This window comes from Cottoperca gobio, chromosome 16 (genome assembly GCF_900634415.1).
Source record: "Cottoperca gobio chromosome 16, fCotGob3.1, whole genome shotgun sequence".
In the NCBI taxonomy this organism is placed as follows: domain Eukaryota; kingdom Metazoa; phylum Chordata; class Actinopteri; order Perciformes; family Bovichtidae; genus Cottoperca; species Cottoperca gobio.
In genome coordinates this window covers 3,387,838-3,408,702 of record NC_041370.1, presented here as the reverse complement: position 1 = coordinate 3,408,702, position 20,865 = coordinate 3,387,838, and the positions used below count along the sequence as shown (strand labels likewise).

Here is a 20,865-nt window from a genome sequence, read left to right as displayed (position 1 = left end):
ATTAGAGTTATTATTATTATAATAATAATAATAATAATAAGAATTATTAGAGTTATTATTATTATTATTAGAGTTATCATTGTTATTATTCTTATTATTAGAGTTATTCTTATTATTATTATTAGAGTTATTATTATTATTATTATTATTAGAGTTATAATTGTTATTATTGTTATTATTATTAGAGTTATAATTATTATTAGAGTTATTATTATTAGAGTTATTATTATTATTAGAGTTATTATTCTTATTATTAGAGTTATTCTTATTATTATTATTAGAGTTATTATTAATATAGTTATTATTATTATTATTATTATTATTAGAGTTATTATTATTATTATTATTATTATTCTTATTATTATTAGAGTTATTATTATTATTAGAGTTATTATTATTATTATTCTTATTATTCTTATTATTATTAGAGTTATATTATTCATATAGTTATTATTATTATTATTAGAGTTATTATTATTATTAGAGTTATTATTATTATTATTATTATTATTATTAGAGTTATTATTATTATTATTATTATTAGAGTTATTATTATTATTAGAGTTATTATTATTATTATTATTAGAGTTATTATTATTATTATTAGAGTTATAATTGTTATTATTGTTATTATTATTAGAGTTATAATTATTATTAGAGTTATTATTATTAGAGTTATTATTATTATTAGAGTTATTATTATTATTATTAGAGTATTAATATAGTTATTATTATTAGAGTTATTATATTATTATTATTATTATTAGAGTTATTATTATTATTATAGTTATTATTATTATTATTTATTATTATTATTATTATTATTATTAGTTATTATATTATTATTAGAGTTATTATTATTATTATTATTAGAGTTATTATTAGAGTTATTATAGGTTCAAATAAACTTGATTGATCACTTGGTGAAATTCACAAGCTACCCGACAGTATATATAGTTTTTAAAAAAATCAGCTCCTCCTTTTCCAGCTGCATTAATGCATCAATATTTATAAAATAATAATATAATATATATTCTGAAACTGAAAGAATTTGGTACTTTAAGCATTTTCTATGCTAATGCTTTTGTACTTTTAATTAAGTCAAATTGTAATACATTTAGTTTGATACATTTTGAAGATGTACTTGTAACAGAGTATTTCTACACTGAGGTATTACTACTTTTACTAAAGTAAAAGATTTAAGTACTTCGTCCACCTCTGTCATTCAGTTACCATGGTTATGCTTTATTCCAATCATCATCCTTTAACTACTTAAAAGGTAAAAAAAGGACAACAAAGCAAAATGGACGAAGAATATAATATATAGAATATAGCTAAAATATTCATATGTGTAATATAATGGAGATTTTAAAGACTTTACGAGCTACTGATATTGACATTTATGACATTTAAAGTTGTGTAAATGTTTTACGTCACCGTGCCCATATCCACATGAAGTCAACAGCTGAATGAAATGAATGCGTCTTTACGCTGAACGTTTGACAAACGATGAAATGAAGACATGAAAGGCTAAAGATGAGCACACACAAACACTTAGCCCACACATTAACGTAGCATAATGGTCACACACACGCACACACTTGATGGGATGGAGTCACGGATGTGGATGAACAACATATGAGATGTAAGTCTTGCTCTGTGCCTCAGCTGCTGTGTATACTGTGGATGAGCATCAGCTGTCTGCTCATCCGCGTCTCCAGTCTGCAGTCAACCAGAGCGATTTGATTCACCTACCATGCATAACTGTATTACTCATCATCACACTTGTGTTATTAGTACATCTCTCTCCCTTCTCCTGCTCGCTCCACCAGGTATGATTAAGCATTAGCTCTGCTGACGGTGCTCGGGACTGTTTAGTGGCCACTTCTGCAGGATTGTACACTTTTTATTTTCTTGTGCTATTCCTGTGTTGCTCTCAAGTGTGGGAAGGTGTGTGAGAGGGGGTGTGTCGTGCACAGTGTGTGTCTGAGTTTGAGCTTGTGTAGGAGTGTGTAAGTGTAAGGTTAAGTGTTAGGAGGAGGAGAATGTATTGCCAGAACATAAAAAACCTCTTCTCTGTGTATTTTTATGTGTTCTGTGACCTTATGATTTTCCCAGAAATGAAATATTAACCGCTTCAGCCTTGACCTTTAAATTATATTCTGCTTATCAGTGCTGATGCTAAGTTTTCTCTTTTTTGACTCCTGATGTAAACACATTTCAGAGTCTCTCTTTCTCTTGCACACACACACACACCTTGGATAGTGGCCAGGGGATTGTTACCGAGTAGAGCTTGGTTCATCCCTGTGTTAACTCCCATCACAGTGTTCCTGTTGTGTCACACACACACACACACACACACACACACACACACACACACACACACACACACACACACACACACACACACACACACACACACACACACACACACACACACGCAGCACCGTACATGTGCAAGCAGCATATATACGAACACAGACAGGCAGAGGAGAAAAAGGTGAGAAGAAAAAGCAGGTTTAGCAGCAAGGACAAGCGGAGGGCAAATTCAGCCCTGCACACACATGAAGAGCAGCGCACTGCTGACAGTACAGACGTAAACAAGAGGTTCGTAATGCAGAAAGAAACAGAAACATCTTGGAAAATGTTATAAACCCTCTGAGGCCCACAGTTGTGGAATTGCAAGATCTATTTGAAAGTGTGTAGCAGTAACTAAATATAGACAAACACTGCATATCCCACAGATATCAGCGGGAAAATATAAATACTGTAAGACTTTCACTTTCTAAATTCATACAACATGGTCTCTCACAATGAAGTAAGTATTTGACCTGTTGTGCTGTAGTTGAACGTGTCGTGTTGGTGCCACACGGGCTGGTTTGAGTGTTTCAGAAACTGCTGATCTTCTGGGATTTATTAGTCAAATTCATTTGTTTCAGTTTCATGTCAATAAAATGTATTTTTAAGATACATATTTTGATATTACTGGAATTAGATCAAATTAAAGTGGGGATATTTTTAAGCACTAAGACGCAGCGGGACAGACTGTCTTGTAATATATCATCTGCAGGTGTGTGTCTCCGTCGCATTCACCTCAAGTTTGCAGCAAAATCGGTGATGTAGTTAGACACGTCACCGTTCTTTTTACCCATACGCCATAAACTGTGAACACAAGAACCACACACACATACACACACAGGGTTAGGTTACTGCACAGGGGAAGCAGTGGCGCCAAAAGGCATGTTAAGGATATTAGTGTGTGTGTGTGTGTGTGTGTGTGTGTGTGTGTGTGTGTGTGTAGAGCATCAATCATTTAAGTACACACTGCAGGTGAACCGAGGGGCAGTATTCATGGTGAGCATGTTTATGGAAATGTTTAGGAGTATGTAGTCGCAGATTAGATTCAGATTATTTCATTTAAAAGTCAATTAAACATAGACCTAATACTTAATTAGTTATAGATATTATCAAACGTAGCCCCCCCCCCCCCCACCATCTGCAACGTCAGCTGTGGGGCGACGGGGTTTCAGAAGCTGGGCCTCATTTAGCCACAGATTACTTCACATCTCTTACCCTGTGTTGAGGTTGAGTGTGCTGTGGCTGGGCATGGCTGGGCTGGCCGTGCTGCGGGGAGGAGGAGGAGTCACCGGGGAGGGTACGGAGCTGAGAGAGGGGTGGGTGGAGGTGAGGCTGGAAGTCATGGGGCAGCCGGGGGACATGGTGGTCCCCGTTGTGCTGAGACTGGTCACGGCCTGCGACAGCTGGCTGGACATCTGGCAGAGAGAAACACAGAGTCATGTTTCTGTTCATTATTATTATAAAAGTGTACGAGTGATGTGGAGGTTGTTTACCATGTGAGGGCTGTAGCAGGGCGGTTTGTGCATTGATGGAGCAGTGGGGGGCTGGCTGGGCAGGGGAGGGGTGGCGCTGGAGGGGTTGATGCGTTTCTCTTTCTGCCGGCGGTTGCAGAACCAGACCCGGATCACCTCCTTCTCCATGTTGAGCTGCTCTGAGATCTGCAGGATCTCTTCTGAGGTAGGCTTCTGGTTCTGCTGGAAGAGAGAGAATTCAGATAATTTAGAAAACAAATCATTTGTATCAAAGAGCAGAATCTGACATTAAAACAGTGGTGGGGGAACAAAACGACACGAAAGTAAAAGTATCGTTACTTTATAATTATAATAACAGTTATCAGTAGTGAGTAACTTCATCAGCTGCAATGTATTACATCCATGTATTAAACATGTCCTGGTAAATATAAGTGCATGTTGATTGGCATTAATATTATTATTACAATTATATATATATATATATATATATATAAAATTATCTTAAAACTAAACAACAAGAAAAACAACTTTGTGTCATTTACTGAATCCTCAAAGTAGAGGCTTGGATACAGTCTGCATCGTGTGTGTGTGTGTGTGTGTGTGTGTGTGTGTGTGTGTGTGTGTGTGTGTGTGTGTGTGTGCATGCATTCAACTCAGCTTAATATAAAAAGTATTTATAGCTCGACATATCAGTCAGAGTAGTGCGGAGTGTGTCGCCTCATGTAACGGAGGAGAGGTAAATATACTTTATTGCAAACGTACACAAGTAAGAATAGAAAGAACAATTATTGTGTTACTGTTCAGCATTTAGGTGCTTTAAAATCTCATAAATCTATTTTGTTCTGTTTCACAATCGATGATCTTTAATTGGCTTTTCAAAACGATCTAAAGATTGAACTTTCTGCTGAGGTGCTGGTTGATTGTCTTACCGTCATGAATGCGCGCTCCAGGGCCACGCGTACATTCGTCTCGATGCTGGTTCTCTTCTTTCTGCGGCGACCAGGAATCCCGTCGAAGCCCATAGAGGAAGAGGACAGGGAGCTGGGGCTGGGCATGGTACAGTCTATGGACATGGTCTCTGTCGGAGGAAAGCGTAAATAAACAAACATAAAAAAGGATTTATGTGTCAGATTAATTGTCACACTAGAAGCGAAGACACTGCAGGTGAAGAGGGTAAGAATGTAATCACCATGGAAACTCCCCAGCTGATTGCTTTCATTAAGACAGTTATTCTTTGCATTACAAGTGGTATTTAAAGATGCAAATGAGGCGTCATCTTATTAGTTATGTGCTAATTTGCATATATTTCTCAAACAGAAGTCTGAACATTAGATAAAGCAGCTTCTAAGTTCTCATTTTGTTGACTTATTAGAGTCAAAGGATTTTGCAGAGGGAATTTCCGATACTGTCAACAGCCATAAAATATCAATTCCCACCATGTTTTCAGGAACAACATGTTGTATAAATCAGGATGTGTATTTTAGAGGAACAAACCCCTCAGGAGAAACCTTCAGAGTATGGATAGTAATGGAACTGGAAAGTTTGGTGCATGTAAGTGACACTGAAGTGGAGATTTAACTACCTTTAAAGATGTATACTGTAAATAAAGTGAATAAGCAAACATTGTATCCCCGTGAAACTTCCCCAGTTGATGACTTACAACAACATGTTATGTTTCATATTACAAGTTTTCTCAAAATGTTATGTTTAAATATGCAAAATGAGGCATTATCTAAAGCTAACTTTGAGGGAATTTAGGAGAAATCCACAAAAAACAATAAACAAAGTGTTGTGAAATAAACTTCCACATGTTGTCTCGCCCCACATGTGACTCATTCAGACACACATGTGGGACATGTTGACAAGACTGTGGGTTTGACGAGAGCTCACCTGCATCAATGAGCCACTTCTCCAGCAGTGGCTTCAGCTTGCACATGTTCTTGAAGCTCAGGTTGAGGGCTTCAAAGCGGGAGATTGTGGTCTGACTGAAGTCGTTGCCGTACAGCTTCCCCATGGCCAAACCGACATCTCCCTGGTGGAGGGGTAGAAGAAGAAAAGCAGTCAAGAAACTGCGAATGTAACCTGCACATGCACACGCACACAGCAGTGTGTCTCTCCCCACCTGCGTGAAGCCCAGTTTGATGCGTCTCTGTTTGAAAGTGCGAGCGAACTGTTCCAGCTCCTCCAGGTCACTGGGCTCCTCGGAGTGAGTGGTCACGGAGGGCACCGCGGTCACACCGCTCACCTCCATACTCTTATCGCGCTGCGGCGGGTACGACGTCAGAGGAAGGAAAGTGAGAACGAGAGGGAAAGAGAGACACAAGTGTTTGTTTACCACGGGTGCAGAAGATCTTCTGCTCTGTTATATGATGCTCCATATATCTGAAACAGACTCCCAGAAACAACCTGTTTCATCTCTTACAGCTTGTTTTTATGTTCTATTCTCTCGGCTCTTAATTGTATTTAAATGTCCTTTCACAAAGTGTTTCTTTTGCACTTTGTTGTGATGCTTCTGATGTTTCATGTAAAGCACTTTTAACCGCCTGGTTGCTGAGACATGCTGTATAAATAAAGTGTCCTCATACCTGTGCTTGGAGGCCCATTCTATTTGAAGCAGACAGCAGGCTCCCTTGGTTTTGCTGAGGTAGCGAAAGGAGATTTGGTGTCGATAGGAGTCCTGAGAGGAAGGAAAGAAAAGCAAATGATCAACTATAATCAAGACAAAAAAAATAAACAAACCAATTTTGTTTTAACAAGTTATTTCTGGCAAAAACCTAAATCCCAGTAGGACGCCGGCCCACCTTGCTGGCCCTGCTGTGCCTGTGGGAGGAGGAACTGGGCTGGAGACGGGAGCGAGTGGCCGGGCACCAACACCAACTGCTGAAGCTGCAGCAGCTGCTGGATGTCCTGTTCAATAAAGAGAGCATGGACAGATCAGAGAGAGAAGAATGTATGAAGTTACAAGAGAGAGAGAGAGTCAAACATGTGTCATCGATCTCCACCTGAAACATAGACGTAGGAGGAAAAACTTTGGTATTGTATAACAAACCAGAAAATAAATGGAAAATATGTGCATTCATGCAAGGTGGAAACTGTGAATCATGCAAGAACAATTGTTCCATGGCTTGATACTGGTTCCTCAATCAAGCGGCTCACCAAGAAGTGGCTTTGATTGGCTGTCAGTACCTGGGCGGTGAGCTGGATTGGCTGGGAGAGGGTGAGTTGGGGTGGAGGAGGTTGGACAGGGACACTTTGGGCTGTCTGTTCCTGTGTGCTCTGTCCCTGGGACTGCGACTGGGCCTGCTGCCCTGTTTGTCCCGCCTGCTGCTGCTGCTGCTGCTGCTGGGCTTGATGATTTGCTGCTACTGCTGCGGCTGCCTGAGCTTGCTGATTGGCTTGGGCAGCTGCATGGGCAGCGTGAGCGGCATGGGCTGCACTGGACTGCTGCACAGCTGCGGCCAAGAGCTGCGCCTGAGCCTGCTGCAGCAACAACTGCTGCTGCGCTGGCAACAGAGCTGTCAACTGGTGAAGAGAAAGAGGAGAGGAGAGGAGAGAGGAGAGGAGAGGAGAGGAGAGGAGAGAGAGGAGAGAGAGGAGAGAGGAGGAGAGGGAGAGAGAGAGGAGGGAGGAGAGAGAGGAGAGAGGAGGAGAGAGGAGAGGAGAGAGGAGAAAGCGGAGAGGAGAGGGAGAGCTGAGAGAGAGGCAGAGGAGAGACGAGAGGAGAGGAGAGAGGAGAGGAGAGAGGAAGAGGAGAGGAGAGGAGAGGAAGGAAGAGAGAGGAAGAGGAGAGGACGAGAGAGAGGAGAGAGGAGGGGAGAGAGAGGAGAGGAGGAGAGAGGAGAGGAGAGAAAGGAGGCGAGAGGAGAGGAGAGGAGATGAGAGGTGAGAGAGAGAGTGAGGAGAGGAGAGGAGAGAGAGGAGAGGAGAGGAGATGAGGAGGAGAGAGAGGAGAGGAGAGGAGGAGAGAGGAGAAGGAGGAGAGAGAGGAGAGAGGAGGAGAGGCGAGGAGAGAGAGGAGGAGGAGAGGAGAGGAGAGAGAGGAGAGAGGAGGAGAGAGAGGAGAGAGGAGGGGAGGAGAGGAGAGGAGAGAGAGGAGAGGAGAGGAGAGAGGAGAGGAGAGAGGAGGGGAGAGAGAGGAGAGGAGAGAGAGGAGAGGAGAGGAGAGGAGAGGAGATGAGAGGTGAGGAGAGAGGAGAGAGAGGAGAGGAGAGGAGAGGAGAGGAGATGAGAGGTGAGGAGAGGGGAGAGAGAGGAGAGGAGAGGAGAGGAGAGGTGAGGAGAGAGAGGAGAGGAGAGGAGAGGAGAGGAGAGAGAGGAGAAAGGAGGAGAGGAGAGGAGAGAGGAGGGGAGGAGAGAGAGGAGAGAGGAGAGAGAGGAGAGGAGAGTAGAGGAGAGAGGAGGATAAAGTAGAATAGAATAGAAAGCGATGGACGGAGGGAGACAAAGAAGGAAACAAAGTGTTCAGAATGCAGCACAAGAGAAGCAAGCAGAGTAAAAGCAAAGTGTGTCCTTGTGTAAATACTGCGAGTCTTTCTTACCCCTGCGAGTTGGGAGCCGGTCAGCATGAGCTGAGTGTGTTGCAGTGCCGTCTGTGAGGGGGTCGGGCCGTGAGAGAGAGGAAGGGCTGGGGACATCTCACCACACTCCTCCATCTTTTGCTGTGTGGAAAACAAATGCTTTAACAAAAAACATACATGCATCCAAAAACTCTCATGAGTTTAAAGCCCACAGAACAATCATGACATCAACATAATTGGTAGCGAGTTACTGTTAAAATATAAAAACACACTTCCCAGAACTGGCTGTTCAAGACCTTGCTAGGGAGGGTTGATTATTTAAATGTCACAAGTAAAGTGATGATAGATGTGTCTGTCTCAGAGTCCACTACTCTCTGTTTATATTGCACAAAGGGATCAGGCATGTTTGAACGGGCAGGGGACTCTTCCAGCGTACTTATTTGCGTATCTCCTGCGGTATGCAAATTGTGACAATTTCACCTTTTGGTGAAAGTTGTAGTCGTAAAGATATATATCAATTGTTGGTGAGTGCCATCATACTCTCAGTGAATTTGTTTGCATTCAGGACGGGGCGGAGAGTCGACACATTATGAACCTTCAACGTTGAACACGACAACGGAACAACTGAATGTGCAGCGATGAATACAAAGCTGAGGCAGCTATACCGTCAATAACCCTATTGTGGGAGCTTAAAACACAAAAGATGCACAAACATGAGCCCAGACAAGCACAGGCAGTTCAGTAACACACACACACACACACACACACACACACACTCACACACTCACACACTCACCTTGTTGCTGCTCAGGTTTGGTGAAAGGGGAAAGGGATTGACTTTCATTGAATGAGCCTAAAAGAGACAAAACAGACTCCATGTCAGAAATGACTGACAAGATGATTTTATTTTATTTGTTACCACAAATACACAAGATTTATTAACAGGAAATATAGTTTTGATAATTTCCCTCTCTTTTACCAATGATAATAAGTGATTTATGAAGCAAAAGGGCCAATCAGTCATCGCTTTGAACATCTTAAATGTGAGGATTTGCTGCTTTTCTGTTGCATTTCATTGTCGATTGAATATATTTAGATCTTTTACTGTTAATCACCCAAAACACGATATTAAAGATGACACCTTGGCCTCCGGGTTTGGGCATATTTCACTATCACATAGACTAAAAGATTAAAAGAGAAAGCATCGACGGATTCATCGATGATATCTTTTTTTTGCATTAATGATGTCGGAGGAAGAGGTGGGAGATAAGCGGTGATAATCACAGGAGGTAAACGAACCTGGTGATTTGATTCAGGTCCATTCCGCTCTGAATCTGCGTAGGAGGGAGAGGAAAGAGTGAGAAATTACAGACAACTGCGAATATACGGTCTCACGCATGTGCGACTCTCGATACACTACGTGTATATTTGCTCTTCGCACATCTTACCTGTGCCCTCCAGCGGTGAGTTAGCCCCTACTTTCTCGACCTCTACTGGCTTTGACATCCTGATATCTGCAACGGGAAGACACACAGATAAATAAGTCAGTGAGGTAGATTTTCAAATCTGTGTCAGACAAAAAAAAAGAAATAAATTGCAGACAGAAGCAGAACATATTTATGACGACAGGGGAAAGTGGATGACCCGGGCGTTGAGATTTAGGTTAGAGTGTTTTCAGGTCACACAGCGGGCCTACACACACTGTACAGCAAACACTGTGGCTGAATCATCCACAAGCTGAATCCAGCCCACATTCATTCATTATTTCCAATAAGTGGTTTAACAAACAGTAGGTGGACTGGAGGTGTTCGTTCTAAATTTAACTTGAGGTTTACGTGGGAGAAACTCGCCGCTAAAAATGTCTCACATCGTGTGTCACTCAACACAAGAGCTGATGCTGTACTGGGACAGCCTCGACACTGGCAGTGAAGGCAGAGAGGCGACATTTAAGTCTTTAAATCTATCTATTACACAAGGAGTGAAGCATTTTGGCAACAGAGAGTGTGTGTGTGTGTGTGTGTGTGTGTGTGTGTGTGTGTGTGCACTGCAAAAAGTAAGATGAAATACTTTGATATGCTTTTCTTCTCTGTGCATCTCACCTTTCCCTTTATTATCTTAATAAAATATCAGAACTTTTTACGGGGATGTTGTATTACTGGTTTTGAGAAACAGAATCATGAAGCTGTTTGATCAACACTGACATGTTACTTCTGTGTGTGTGTGTGTGTGTGTGTGTGTGTAGTAGTTATTAATCACCTGATGGTATTATCTCACTACAAAACGTCTGAAACCACAAACTGAAAGACAACTTTTAGTTGTGTACATTTGAAATCTTTTTTTTTTTTCTTCTCTTGTTCTCTCTTTCCCTGACAAGCGTGCACACACACACACACACACACACACACACACACACACACACACACACACACACACACACACACGCACACGCACACACAGAGCTACTTCCCTTTTGTGAAAACATGCAAATCTGCCCAACGACCAACTAATTATATCAGCCACCTGCATAATAAACTCTGTCTCCCTCCTTCTCTCTCTTTCTCGCTCCTCTTTCCCCCCTTCCTCCCTCCTTTATCTCTCCTCTCTTCTTGTTTCTCACGTTACAGATGAGAGAGCGCCCTGAAGGCACATTGAAATATCCCCGTCAGCTTATTGCGATGTTTTCATCAATATGATAAATGCAGAAAATACTCTTATGTGACAACAAGCCAGTGGTCAAGCACGCTTTTCACCATCGGGGGGCAGCAGTGACACATGGAGAAGATGGCCACCACTGACCTGATGCCACTTTTAAATAACCCAACCATCAATCCAGTGCAATGATTATAAAGACAAGAACTTACAGATATAAGGAGACACTCCCTGATCACATTCAGCTGCACAGACACAGATGTGAGAACAGTAGTCTTTGGTACATGCAGTGTCTTTAAGGGAAGGGGGAAGTGGAGATGGTTATTAACCGGGGTCAGGACACACGCACACACACATAAACACACACGCACACACACTGACCCCAGGATTTCCCTAAAATGAACAGACTTCTGCAAAAAGCTATTTTGGTCGCCAACCCTGTGGACTCAAATATCTGGTGAATCTATTACGAGGGTGGATTTGTGGTTATTCCAACATTACACGGGGGCTCCTGTTTTAGCGCTTACATGGCAATCATGGCTATTAGTGAAACCAAAGAAACTGCCCAATGTTTCCCAATTTGTAGAGAAAGTGTGATGTCTTCCTCTCAAGACATTTGAATCTAAAGAAAAAGGAAAAGTAACTTGTGTTAAATTGGACCATCCATTCACCCCCCCATGTGTAGTGTACAACACCAACGCTGATATCCACCATGTTCAGTAATTATCCAGCTCATAAAACATCTGTAACATGAAGTTCCCAAAGTGCTGCCTCTTGTACAAGCGCCCGCTCACAGGACAGCCGGGGAACGTGTGTATTGATTCATGGTTCAAAATGGCCTACAGACAGTAGCATGGTGGATAATGTGGTCAGTAATACAGTAGTGGGACAGTATATCAAGATGCTATGTCTTTTTCTCACTTCCCCTCCCGACTTCCCCTTGTACCGGGTTGAACGCAGAGTGCTAAACCCAACACTTACTGTCAGCGAGGCTATTAATACTAGCGTGCTTTCTCTCTCTCTCTTTAAAAAAAACCTCCTCTCTCGTTTTCAACACATTGCTGCACACACAGCTAATTTAGCTTGACACGAGTTACGTGATATAAAGGTTGTTTCAGCGAGCTCGTTGGAGAAGTGTGAGCATCTCCTAACACTGGCTCCTTGTTCTTCTTTGTGTTTGTTTCCCTCGTTAAGATGTTTTACTAATCTTACAGAAAAGCTCAGGGTTTAACTTTGACTGCAGCACACTCACTGTATCTTAAACAGAACAACGTTAATGCTTTATAATCCTGTGTCACGCATTAATGATGCAACACAAAGGAACGAGGAACAACAGTCTGTGCTCAGCCTGGACTCTTTCTGTTCTTCTCCTCTGGGTGTTTTGGCTGAGATGAAACTTGGCTGTAACTACCCCGAAGACCCCCCAGCCACACCCCTCACCCCACTTCTCGATTCAGGACACAAGCGCAGCGCCAAGGGGGTGTCTGGGAACTGGAGTCATCAGACCTACTAACTACGGATTTAAAAGAAAGCCAGAATCGCTGAGGGGTGCTGATTTTAATTGCAAATAAATATCTGGATGAGGATGAAACAAGGAGCTGGGAGAACAATACATAAAGAATAAATAAGTGGAGGAAGACCTCATTTAATAACCAAGCAAGGGTTTAGCAAGAAGCTAAACTTAAGTCATTGCAGTCCGTGCTGCTACTACACAGAACATTACTACGACTTTAAATGCTAAATATAAACTCATAAAACAGCTTTTGAATGAAAGCAAATGCTGCTGATACAGATGTCAGTGTGGAAGGCCGTCATTTGCAGAATTATGTTCTTTTTTCTGCGAAAATAAATATAAATATAATATATATATATATATTCTTTCCCTTATTACTTTGATACAAAGATGAGCGTAAGTGCACGAGGCCAGAAGATTATATTAACCTGCCTTAAACTCAAATGATGGGAAACTCCTCATTTATTCTTGCAGAAAATAAAGTGCAGAGCTCCTCATTTTTAACTTTACTAAATGATTAATTACATGTTTTTTTACATTAATTTTTTTCTTCTAAACTTATATATATATTTGCATTTTTCCTCTTATGAATTCCTGTTTGTGTCACCCGGTCAGCGTCCCACTGACTACGTCAGGTTGAGATGTGACTCTGTGTTTTTCAACACTGAATCATTTCTTGATAAGTATGTCGTCAAAGAAACTTGTCACTTTTAAGAAATCATATCAGGAGATCACAGACGGAGAAGTATGAGCTAATTGACATTTAAGTAGATTAGATAGATTCCTGGTAATTGGTGAGTCCGCTGACGGCCTGCTGGGCTTTCCTCTGTGGCCGAGTCTGACACTTAGCTGACCACCAAGACATGGACACGGGGCGACAATCTTCTGCTTTGTTTATATCCATATTTAAATACTCAGAATTACAGCTACTGTACGTATTTCCCCTTTTGATTGTCAGTCTTTCTTTCCCTCCTTTTAAACATGTATCTTTGTATTTGAGTGCATTTAAAATGTGTTTTGAATTAGATGAATAAATGGCCTGAAAATCAATTTGAAAATGGCAAAAACAATAGTGCTACCCCCAACACACACACACACACACACACACACACAGAAAGTTAACACCGGTTTCATAGTTTCACAAATTAAACCTTATCATCTCAATATCTATAAACTGAACATAAGTGCAACACTTCCGTCGTGCTAAACAATTAATAAAAGGTATTTAATGAGGACAAATTAAAAACTATTCTAATGTAGAACAATACTGGCTGCAACGTTTCAAAAGACATTTAGAAAAACCTTTTTTTACTACGTTATATTTAAGCGTCTTAAGGATTCAGTATAAACTCTAACACACACACACACACACACACACACACACACACACACACACACACACACACACAGAGGCATGCTATGGGCTGTCGAGGTGTCTGACCTTTCCTGCCTGCGACAGGCGTCCATCCATCCATCCCTTCATACCACCTCTCGCTCTTTGATGCTCTCTAATTAGCTGAACTTGTTAGACCCAGTGGCATTAACACACACACACACACATACACACACACACACACACACGCACACAAAGCTTAATTGGTGTTGGTAATGAAGGCCAGCAAAAAGACGGCTGCACAGTCACTCACCTGGCAACCACATACTGAAGAAGTCCTTCGCTGCTATTGCTGCTGTCTTGGTCATATCTGTGTGTGTGAGAGTGTGTATGCGACGTAAAGAAAAACTCTCACTCTCCCTCCCTCTCTCTCTCTCTCTCAAACCAAAAAAGGAGGAGTGTGTTAAATCATATGGTTGAGAGAATTACTCTCTGTAGTCCCTCCTCCTCCCCACATCCTGCAACACAACAGGAAGTAAGCCTCAAAAGAGTAGGAACTCTGAAAAATAAAAGACAAAAGGAGAAAGAAAGGGGGACACGCAAGAGGTTAGAGAGTGGGAGAGTGAGTGAGCGAGGAGATTGAAGAGATTGGCGAGGTGAAAACGAGGGGGATGACGGGTAGCGACGGAAAGTGATGGCGTGGCTGGAAACAGCAACTCACACACACACACACACACACACACGCGCGCGCACACACGCAAGAGAAAAACAACAAGTGTGAGACTCTGACCAAAGAGTGTGTGATACATGTGACCCGCTGTAGCTTTGAACCCTATAAAAAGTTTTATCCTCAACTCTAAGCTGTTCTCGTAGTCACCGTGAGTCATGACCATCTCACCTTGGTCACGTGTGTGTCTTTGTGACACTGCTGTTAGCGAGTACGTCAGTGGGTGGTCTGTCGAGGGAGGTCGCCCCCAACAAGAGAAGATGTGAGATATCCTCAGCCACTGCTCCGCTCTAACCCGAGAGGAAGGAACAAGTCAGTCACAACTATCCCTCCTGTACCGCTGACCACCCCACACTGCGGGCTGCTCACAGTGATACGCCACAGGAAGCCGCACCAAAAATCTCCACATGTGACGAAATGATGTGGCACGAAAGTGGAACATTGCAGATAAAGTAGATGTCGGCCACTATCAGTGCTGCCCACATTAACAGAGTAACAAGCTGCTTAATAAGTGAGTAAAAGCACGTTTCAGCAGAAACACTGCCAACACTTTCAAACCTGAGAGTCAACGTGCTGCTGTGACAGGAGGCGAGCCGACCACAAGGTGGCACTCTTGATTCTCTAATCCTGAGGAACAAACAAGCTCCGTCTGCGGAAGAGGGGACAAGGCATACCACTGATCACCCCCCCCCCCCCCTTTCTTCTCCCTTGGTCCGAGTTCACTAATTCAAAAGCTAACGGCAGCAGAGTTCCCAAGTTTAACCTTATAAATACTTTATGTGGTGATTTACAGCAGCACAATGTACTGCTGGATAAGAAGTGCATATGACCGTGCACTGGAGGTTCTCTCTGTCACACAGAGACGTCCTTTTCAAATCTGTCCTCAAATACCTACAAATATGGACGTTCTGAGATGTGTCGATATTTATTTAGTATGAGGACGACGTCGGTACAGAAACCTGGGTTCATTGCTTTGTTAAAAAAAGTCACAAATGCAGAATGTTTATTGGGATTTACAGCTGAAACAAATGAACCATTAACGATTAACGATTAACGATTCATTATTAACGATTCATTATTAACCATTAACGATTAATCGACCGACAGAAAGTGAACCTGATCATCGATTCATCATTCTTAAAGCATAAATGCAAAGCTCTCACATGAGTTGCTGCTTCTCTTCGCCACACAACAGTAAACTGAATGTCTTTGGGTTTCGGCCTGATGATCGGATAACAAAAGGATTTTTGCGACGCCACCTTGGACTTGTTTTATAACGTGTCACAGACAGAAGATTCATTGATTCATCTGGAGAATGTTCTGCGGGCTGGTGTACGGTGCGGGCTGGACTCCAAACACACTTGAGACAAATCCTCCGGTTCACCAATTAATGTGGCCTCGTTGTCTTTGTGGTGATGTTTCATCAGGACACGAGCGGACAGACTGCTGTCCAAGGACGGTGACAGACTGCGCGTTGGGGAAGGGGGCGTTTCTCTGAGGGTCAGAGGTCGCCTGGGCAGCCTGGCTTTGGCCGTGACCTTTTTTTTCCAACTCCAATCTATCCACATAGACACCACAGTGTGTGTGTGTGTGTGTGTGTGTGTGTGTGTGTGTGTGTGTGTGTGTGTGTGTGTGTGTGTGTGCATATTTGTTTGAGTAGCTCCATTAGGTGGCTGGTGAATCTAAGTGTGCTCTGTGTGTGTGTGTGTGTGTGTGTGTGTGTGTGTGTGTGTGTGTGTGTGTGTTGTACAGTTCATGGCCATGGGGGGCCTTCCTGCCCCAAGGAGGTCTGAGCCTTGGTTACCATGGAGACCAGACCTAGCAACACTCCAGCCACTTACATGACATCGGGCCGACGGCAAAATGGTCTGAATTGAAGACGACAAATGAACACATCCTACACACACACACACATCCTACACACACACACACACATATCTGTGAGATGATCCAGAATATGAATAAGTATCCAGGATTTTTAACTCACAGACGGACGTCCACTGACGCTAATTGTTTTTAATTCTTACTCGCTCCTGAAGAGCACCTGCTTTAATAATAACAAGTTTCTTGACTGACGCAACATTTTCTTCTTCATCTGTAATTATTAACTTAGAGAAGACATAAAAATATAATAGAATATAAAATTCATTAATTTTTATTAGGGAGTATGAGGTATGTTAACGCCGAGTGTTTTGTGGTCACTGCCAGAAGTTATGTCCGTAAGATAAAACACACACACACACACACATATATATACACAATCTGATAGTGGGACCCCAGGGAGGAGGATGGGGGAGGCTGAGGCCTCTAGAGCGCCATCAATCACTCCATTGTCAGAGAGAGAGGGAGAGGCAGGCAGGGAGGGGGGGGGGGGGGGGTACTAAGAGGGAGAATAAGGAATAGTAAAGAAAAAGAAAGGAAGCGGATGAAGGAGAAGGGAAAGAGTGATGTAGATGAAGGTGAGGGATGGAGAGACGGGAATATAAAGATGGGAGAGCTGGGGGTGAGGACGCTGTGTGTGTATAATGGGTCATTGCGGGGACATTGCGGTCTCCAAACCAGTTCAGCATCCCTCTATGGCTCGGGTCCTCCTATATCTAGTGCAGCCTCAGGCCTGGAGCACACACTGCCTCTAATTCATATAATCCATCATATTCCTCTTCTTATAGAGGGGACAGAGCGCGGCTCAGTGACGGACCCACCAAGTCCTATACACAGTTCGACAGCAAGACTCTATTCTACAAGGTGAGAGATTTGAAATCCAGTCCAGTGCAAAGGTGTGTGTGTGTGTGTGTGTGTGTGTGTGTGTGTGTGTGTGTGTGTGTGTGTGTGTGTGTGTGTGTGTGTGTGTGTGCAGGTGTAGCCCCATGAGGAGTTGCAGGATTATAAACAGTAGGTCTAGCAGTGTGGAGACTACAGAGGTTGAGGTTTTGTATGAGAAGCAGCAGGGTCTAAAACACACTCGCACTGTTGGCTACCATGGGACCGGCGCCATCTCACACACACATACACGTCGCCTACACCTTTACAACACCTATTCCCTCTTCTGTCCTAATACCTCTCAATCGCTCCTTTTTTCCTCCGGGCCCTCCACCCCTCCATCCTTCTCTCACACTTCCACTCTTCTCTATATCATCTCCGCAGCCCATAGGGAGCCGGGCTCGTCTAGACAGACCCACTCTCTCCCACGGCGCTAGCAAGGTTGAAGCTCAAATTTCTCAACCCCTCTTCTTCTTCTTCTTCTTTCTTCTTCTTCTTCTTCTTCTTCTTCTTCTTCTTCTTCTTCTTCTTCTTCTTCTTCTTCTTCTTCTTCTTTCTTCTTTCTTCTTCTTCTTCGTCTTCTTCTTCTTCTTCTTTCTTCTTCTTCTTCCTCTTCTTCTTCTGGCAAAAGTGCACAGGGTCTACCGGGAGGTTCTGGTGGCCTTCATCATCGGGTCAAGAAGCATTGCGGCCACTTATCACTAAACTGTTCACTTACACTGACAAAGCAGGCTGTTGTGTAGAACGAGCCTTGATATGCTCCCAATTATAATACGATATAGATGTACTTTAGTTCTTCCTCCCACCCATCCGCTCGTTCACCTAACTGTGTCTCTTAAATCCTCTCTTCTTCATCTTACTCTTTTCTTGCAACCTTCCCCCCAATTCAAACTTTTCTCTCCTCCTCCTCCTCCTCCTCCTCCTCCTCCTCCTCCTCCTCCTCCTCCTCCTCCTCCGTCTCTCCTTCTCTCTGTCAGAGCTGCTGGTCAGCAGCAGCTGTGACATCACTGGCCACTGTTCTCGGCTCGGATTGGACACTCGGCCACGTTGCCAGGCAACAGCAGTGAAAGGTCTCAGTGTGAGCGTGTGTGTGCGGCGTGCGTGTGTATGTGTGTGTTTATGTCTGTTTATAGCTACGTGAGTGAAAGGTGTGTGAGCGATTTTCCTCGCCTTGCCCTTTATCTGTGCATGAAGAATGATCAGCACAGATCTACTTCTGTGCTTTATCTCAGATCAAAGCATGTAGATGATTGGGCTGCCTCGCCACTCTCCTCCACCACAGAAGAAGAGGGATGTGTGTGCATTGCGTTAATGAAAAAGAAAGATGGTACGAGTGTGCGGGCGTGTCAGTGTCTGCACTTGCGTCGAACCAAATAAATGTGTATGTTCATGTCGAATACGGGTATGTGTCTGTATGTTGTGTGTGTGTCTAAATGTGTGTGTATGTATGTGTGTAAGCCCCCGGGAGCGGGTGGTTATTGTATCTGACACAGCGGCTCTTTCTCGCGCCTCATATTTCTGGGCCGATCGATTCCTCTGACTCCCGACAAGACAATAATCGCACCTCCCTCTCTCACTCCATCACTACCATTATTACTGACCTCCCCAGGGAACGAGCAGGGAGGAGGGAGTGAGGGAGGGAGGGAGGGATGAGGAAGAAAGGAAGGATGGAGGGAGGGAGGGTGAATAATGAGAAGGGGACATAGAGTTGACAAAATGAGCCTATGATGATGAAAAAGCAAAAAGGGACAATGTTGAATATGAGGCGGCCTGGAAACGGGACATCAGCGGGGAAGAAAGAGGGCAAGAGCGAGGAAGTTGAGATGAGGTGATGGAGGGATGAGGTCAGAGGGATAGAAGAGAGCAGGTGATGGAGGGAAAGACAGAAAGAAAGAATGAGAGAAAGCTAAAGACGGGAAGGAGGCCGGAGCAAAGAATAAAAAGAAAAAGCAAGCGATATATATCATGGCGAGAAAAGGAAGGAGGACACGAGTGAAGGAGTGCAGAGAGACGGAGGGCCGAACGGAGGGACAATAACGGAGAGAATTAGTGGAGGAGAGATGAAGGATTCGCACTATCTTCTTCTAATAAAGGAGAGAATGAGAGACAGGGACCGGGGGAGGGGGGTGGAGGGGCGGGGGTTAGACTGAGGTGAAAGAGGGAGAGACAGAGAAATATATAGGAAGACACTCACGCTCACACGCACGCACACACACACACACACACACACGCACACACAGAGATGGCTGTAGCGCTGTGGAGGTCAGCGCTCAGAAATATTATTAAATTGACAAGAGTACAATAGTTGATTGGCAGGCTGACTCCTGCACTGCCATTCAGAGGAGAAGAATAGAGACAGGGACTTTCACACACAAAATGCATGTACATCACAGAACAATCAACACAGCATGTAGAGATGTCGACACACACACACACACACACACACACACACACACACACACACACACACACACAGTCTTTTGTCTGTTTTTGTACGTGCATGTGTGTGTGTCCGCGGTTGCCTGCGTGAGCTTGTCACTGCTGTGTCTCTATGCTTTGAATCCAGATTACAATTACAGTAATTGGCTCTCAATTCAAGGGATTGCTGTTTGACCCCCTCACCTCTCTCTCTCTCTCTCTCTCTCTCTCTCTCTCTCTCTCTTCTCTTGCTCGCTCCCTCACCCATCCCCACACATTGCAACCTCCCCTTCCTCCTCCTCATCAATATTCCTCCGCCTCCTCTCTACCTGTATCGCTACATCCATCTTTCTCTGGGTGCAATCCCTCTCCCCCCCCCTCTCCTTCCCTCCTTTTCTCCACCTTATCCCTATTCTCCCCCCCTCCCCACACACTTTATCCCCAGATATAACTATCCTTCCTTCCAGTTTTCTATCCATCCTACTCCCTGGCTGTTTTTACTTCTTTCCCCATCACATGCACCAATTTTGCCACTTTTTCGTCTCTCATCCCCCCCCCCTTTCTACCTTTCTCTCAGATAGTTGGTGAAACAGGGAATCTATTGTAGGCTATACTTTATTCATGCTGTATTTATTATGGAGAGATATCTATTCAGCTATACAGGCGGGGGGGGGGAGATATATTGTGCATTTGGGGAAAAGAGGTGATAGATAAAAAGACGGAGGTAAGGAAAGGGGGTGATAGAGGTGGTGGTGATGGTGATGGTGTGCTGGGGAGGTGGTGGTGAAGCGAGCGAGCGAGGAGGAGGAGGGGGGGGGGGGTTAGGAAATTGGTCTGGCTAGCGGAACAGCTTTTCACCTCTCTCTCTCTCTCTCTTTCTCTCTCTCTCTCCTCTCTCTTTCTCTCTCCCTCTCTCTATTCTGCTTTGTATTCTGCAGAGATGACAGGGGGAAAGCTTTATTGCTCCGAGTTTGTATCGATCGGGGCCCCTCTAAAGGGGGAGGCCGGGGGACGCGCTGAGCAGGTCCTTTCTCAACGACCGCGGCTCCAACAAACACCACCACCCCCTCCTGCCCAAGCCTCCCCTCCTCTCCTGCCCACCCCTCCTCCTCCTCCTC

At 43.6% G+C, this 20,865-nt stretch overlaps 1 protein-coding gene across 5 annotated transcripts in view; it reads right to left on the bottom strand.

Annotated features, from left to right (window-relative positions):
* The window catches only part of pou2f2b (POU class 2 homeobox 2b), a 47,272-nt gene that overhangs the window by 9,107 nt on the left and 17,300 nt on the right, over positions 1-20,865 (bottom strand). The window contains exons 2-15 of one of the 5 annotated variants that reach the window (XM_029451704.1): positions 9,796-9,861; positions 9,647-9,681; positions 9,144-9,200; positions 8,369-8,488; positions 7,017-7,352; positions 6,605-6,737; positions 6,416-6,507; positions 5,953-6,093; positions 5,721-5,862; positions 4,760-4,908; positions 3,852-4,052; positions 3,574-3,773; positions 3,094-3,162; positions 2,257-2,330 (exon numbers count right to left, since the gene is read on the bottom strand). In XM_029451704.1, the coding sequence (XP_029307564.1) occupies positions 2,257-2,330; positions 3,094-3,162; positions 3,574-3,773; positions 3,852-4,052; positions 4,760-4,908; positions 5,721-5,862; positions 5,953-6,093; positions 6,416-6,507; positions 6,605-6,737; positions 7,017-7,352; positions 8,369-8,488; positions 9,144-9,200; positions 9,647-9,681; positions 9,796-9,861 (1,815 nt within the window). Of the gene's footprint in view, positions 1-2,256; positions 2,331-3,093; positions 3,163-3,573; positions 3,774-3,851; positions 4,053-4,759; positions 4,909-5,720; positions 5,863-5,952; positions 6,094-6,415; positions 6,508-6,604; positions 6,738-7,016; positions 7,353-8,368; positions 8,489-9,143; positions 9,201-9,646; positions 9,682-9,795; positions 9,862-14,155; positions 14,220-20,865 lie in introns of those variants that run through there. The other 4 variants (XM_029451705.1, XM_029451706.1, XM_029451708.1 and 1 more) reach the window with 4 other exon arrangements.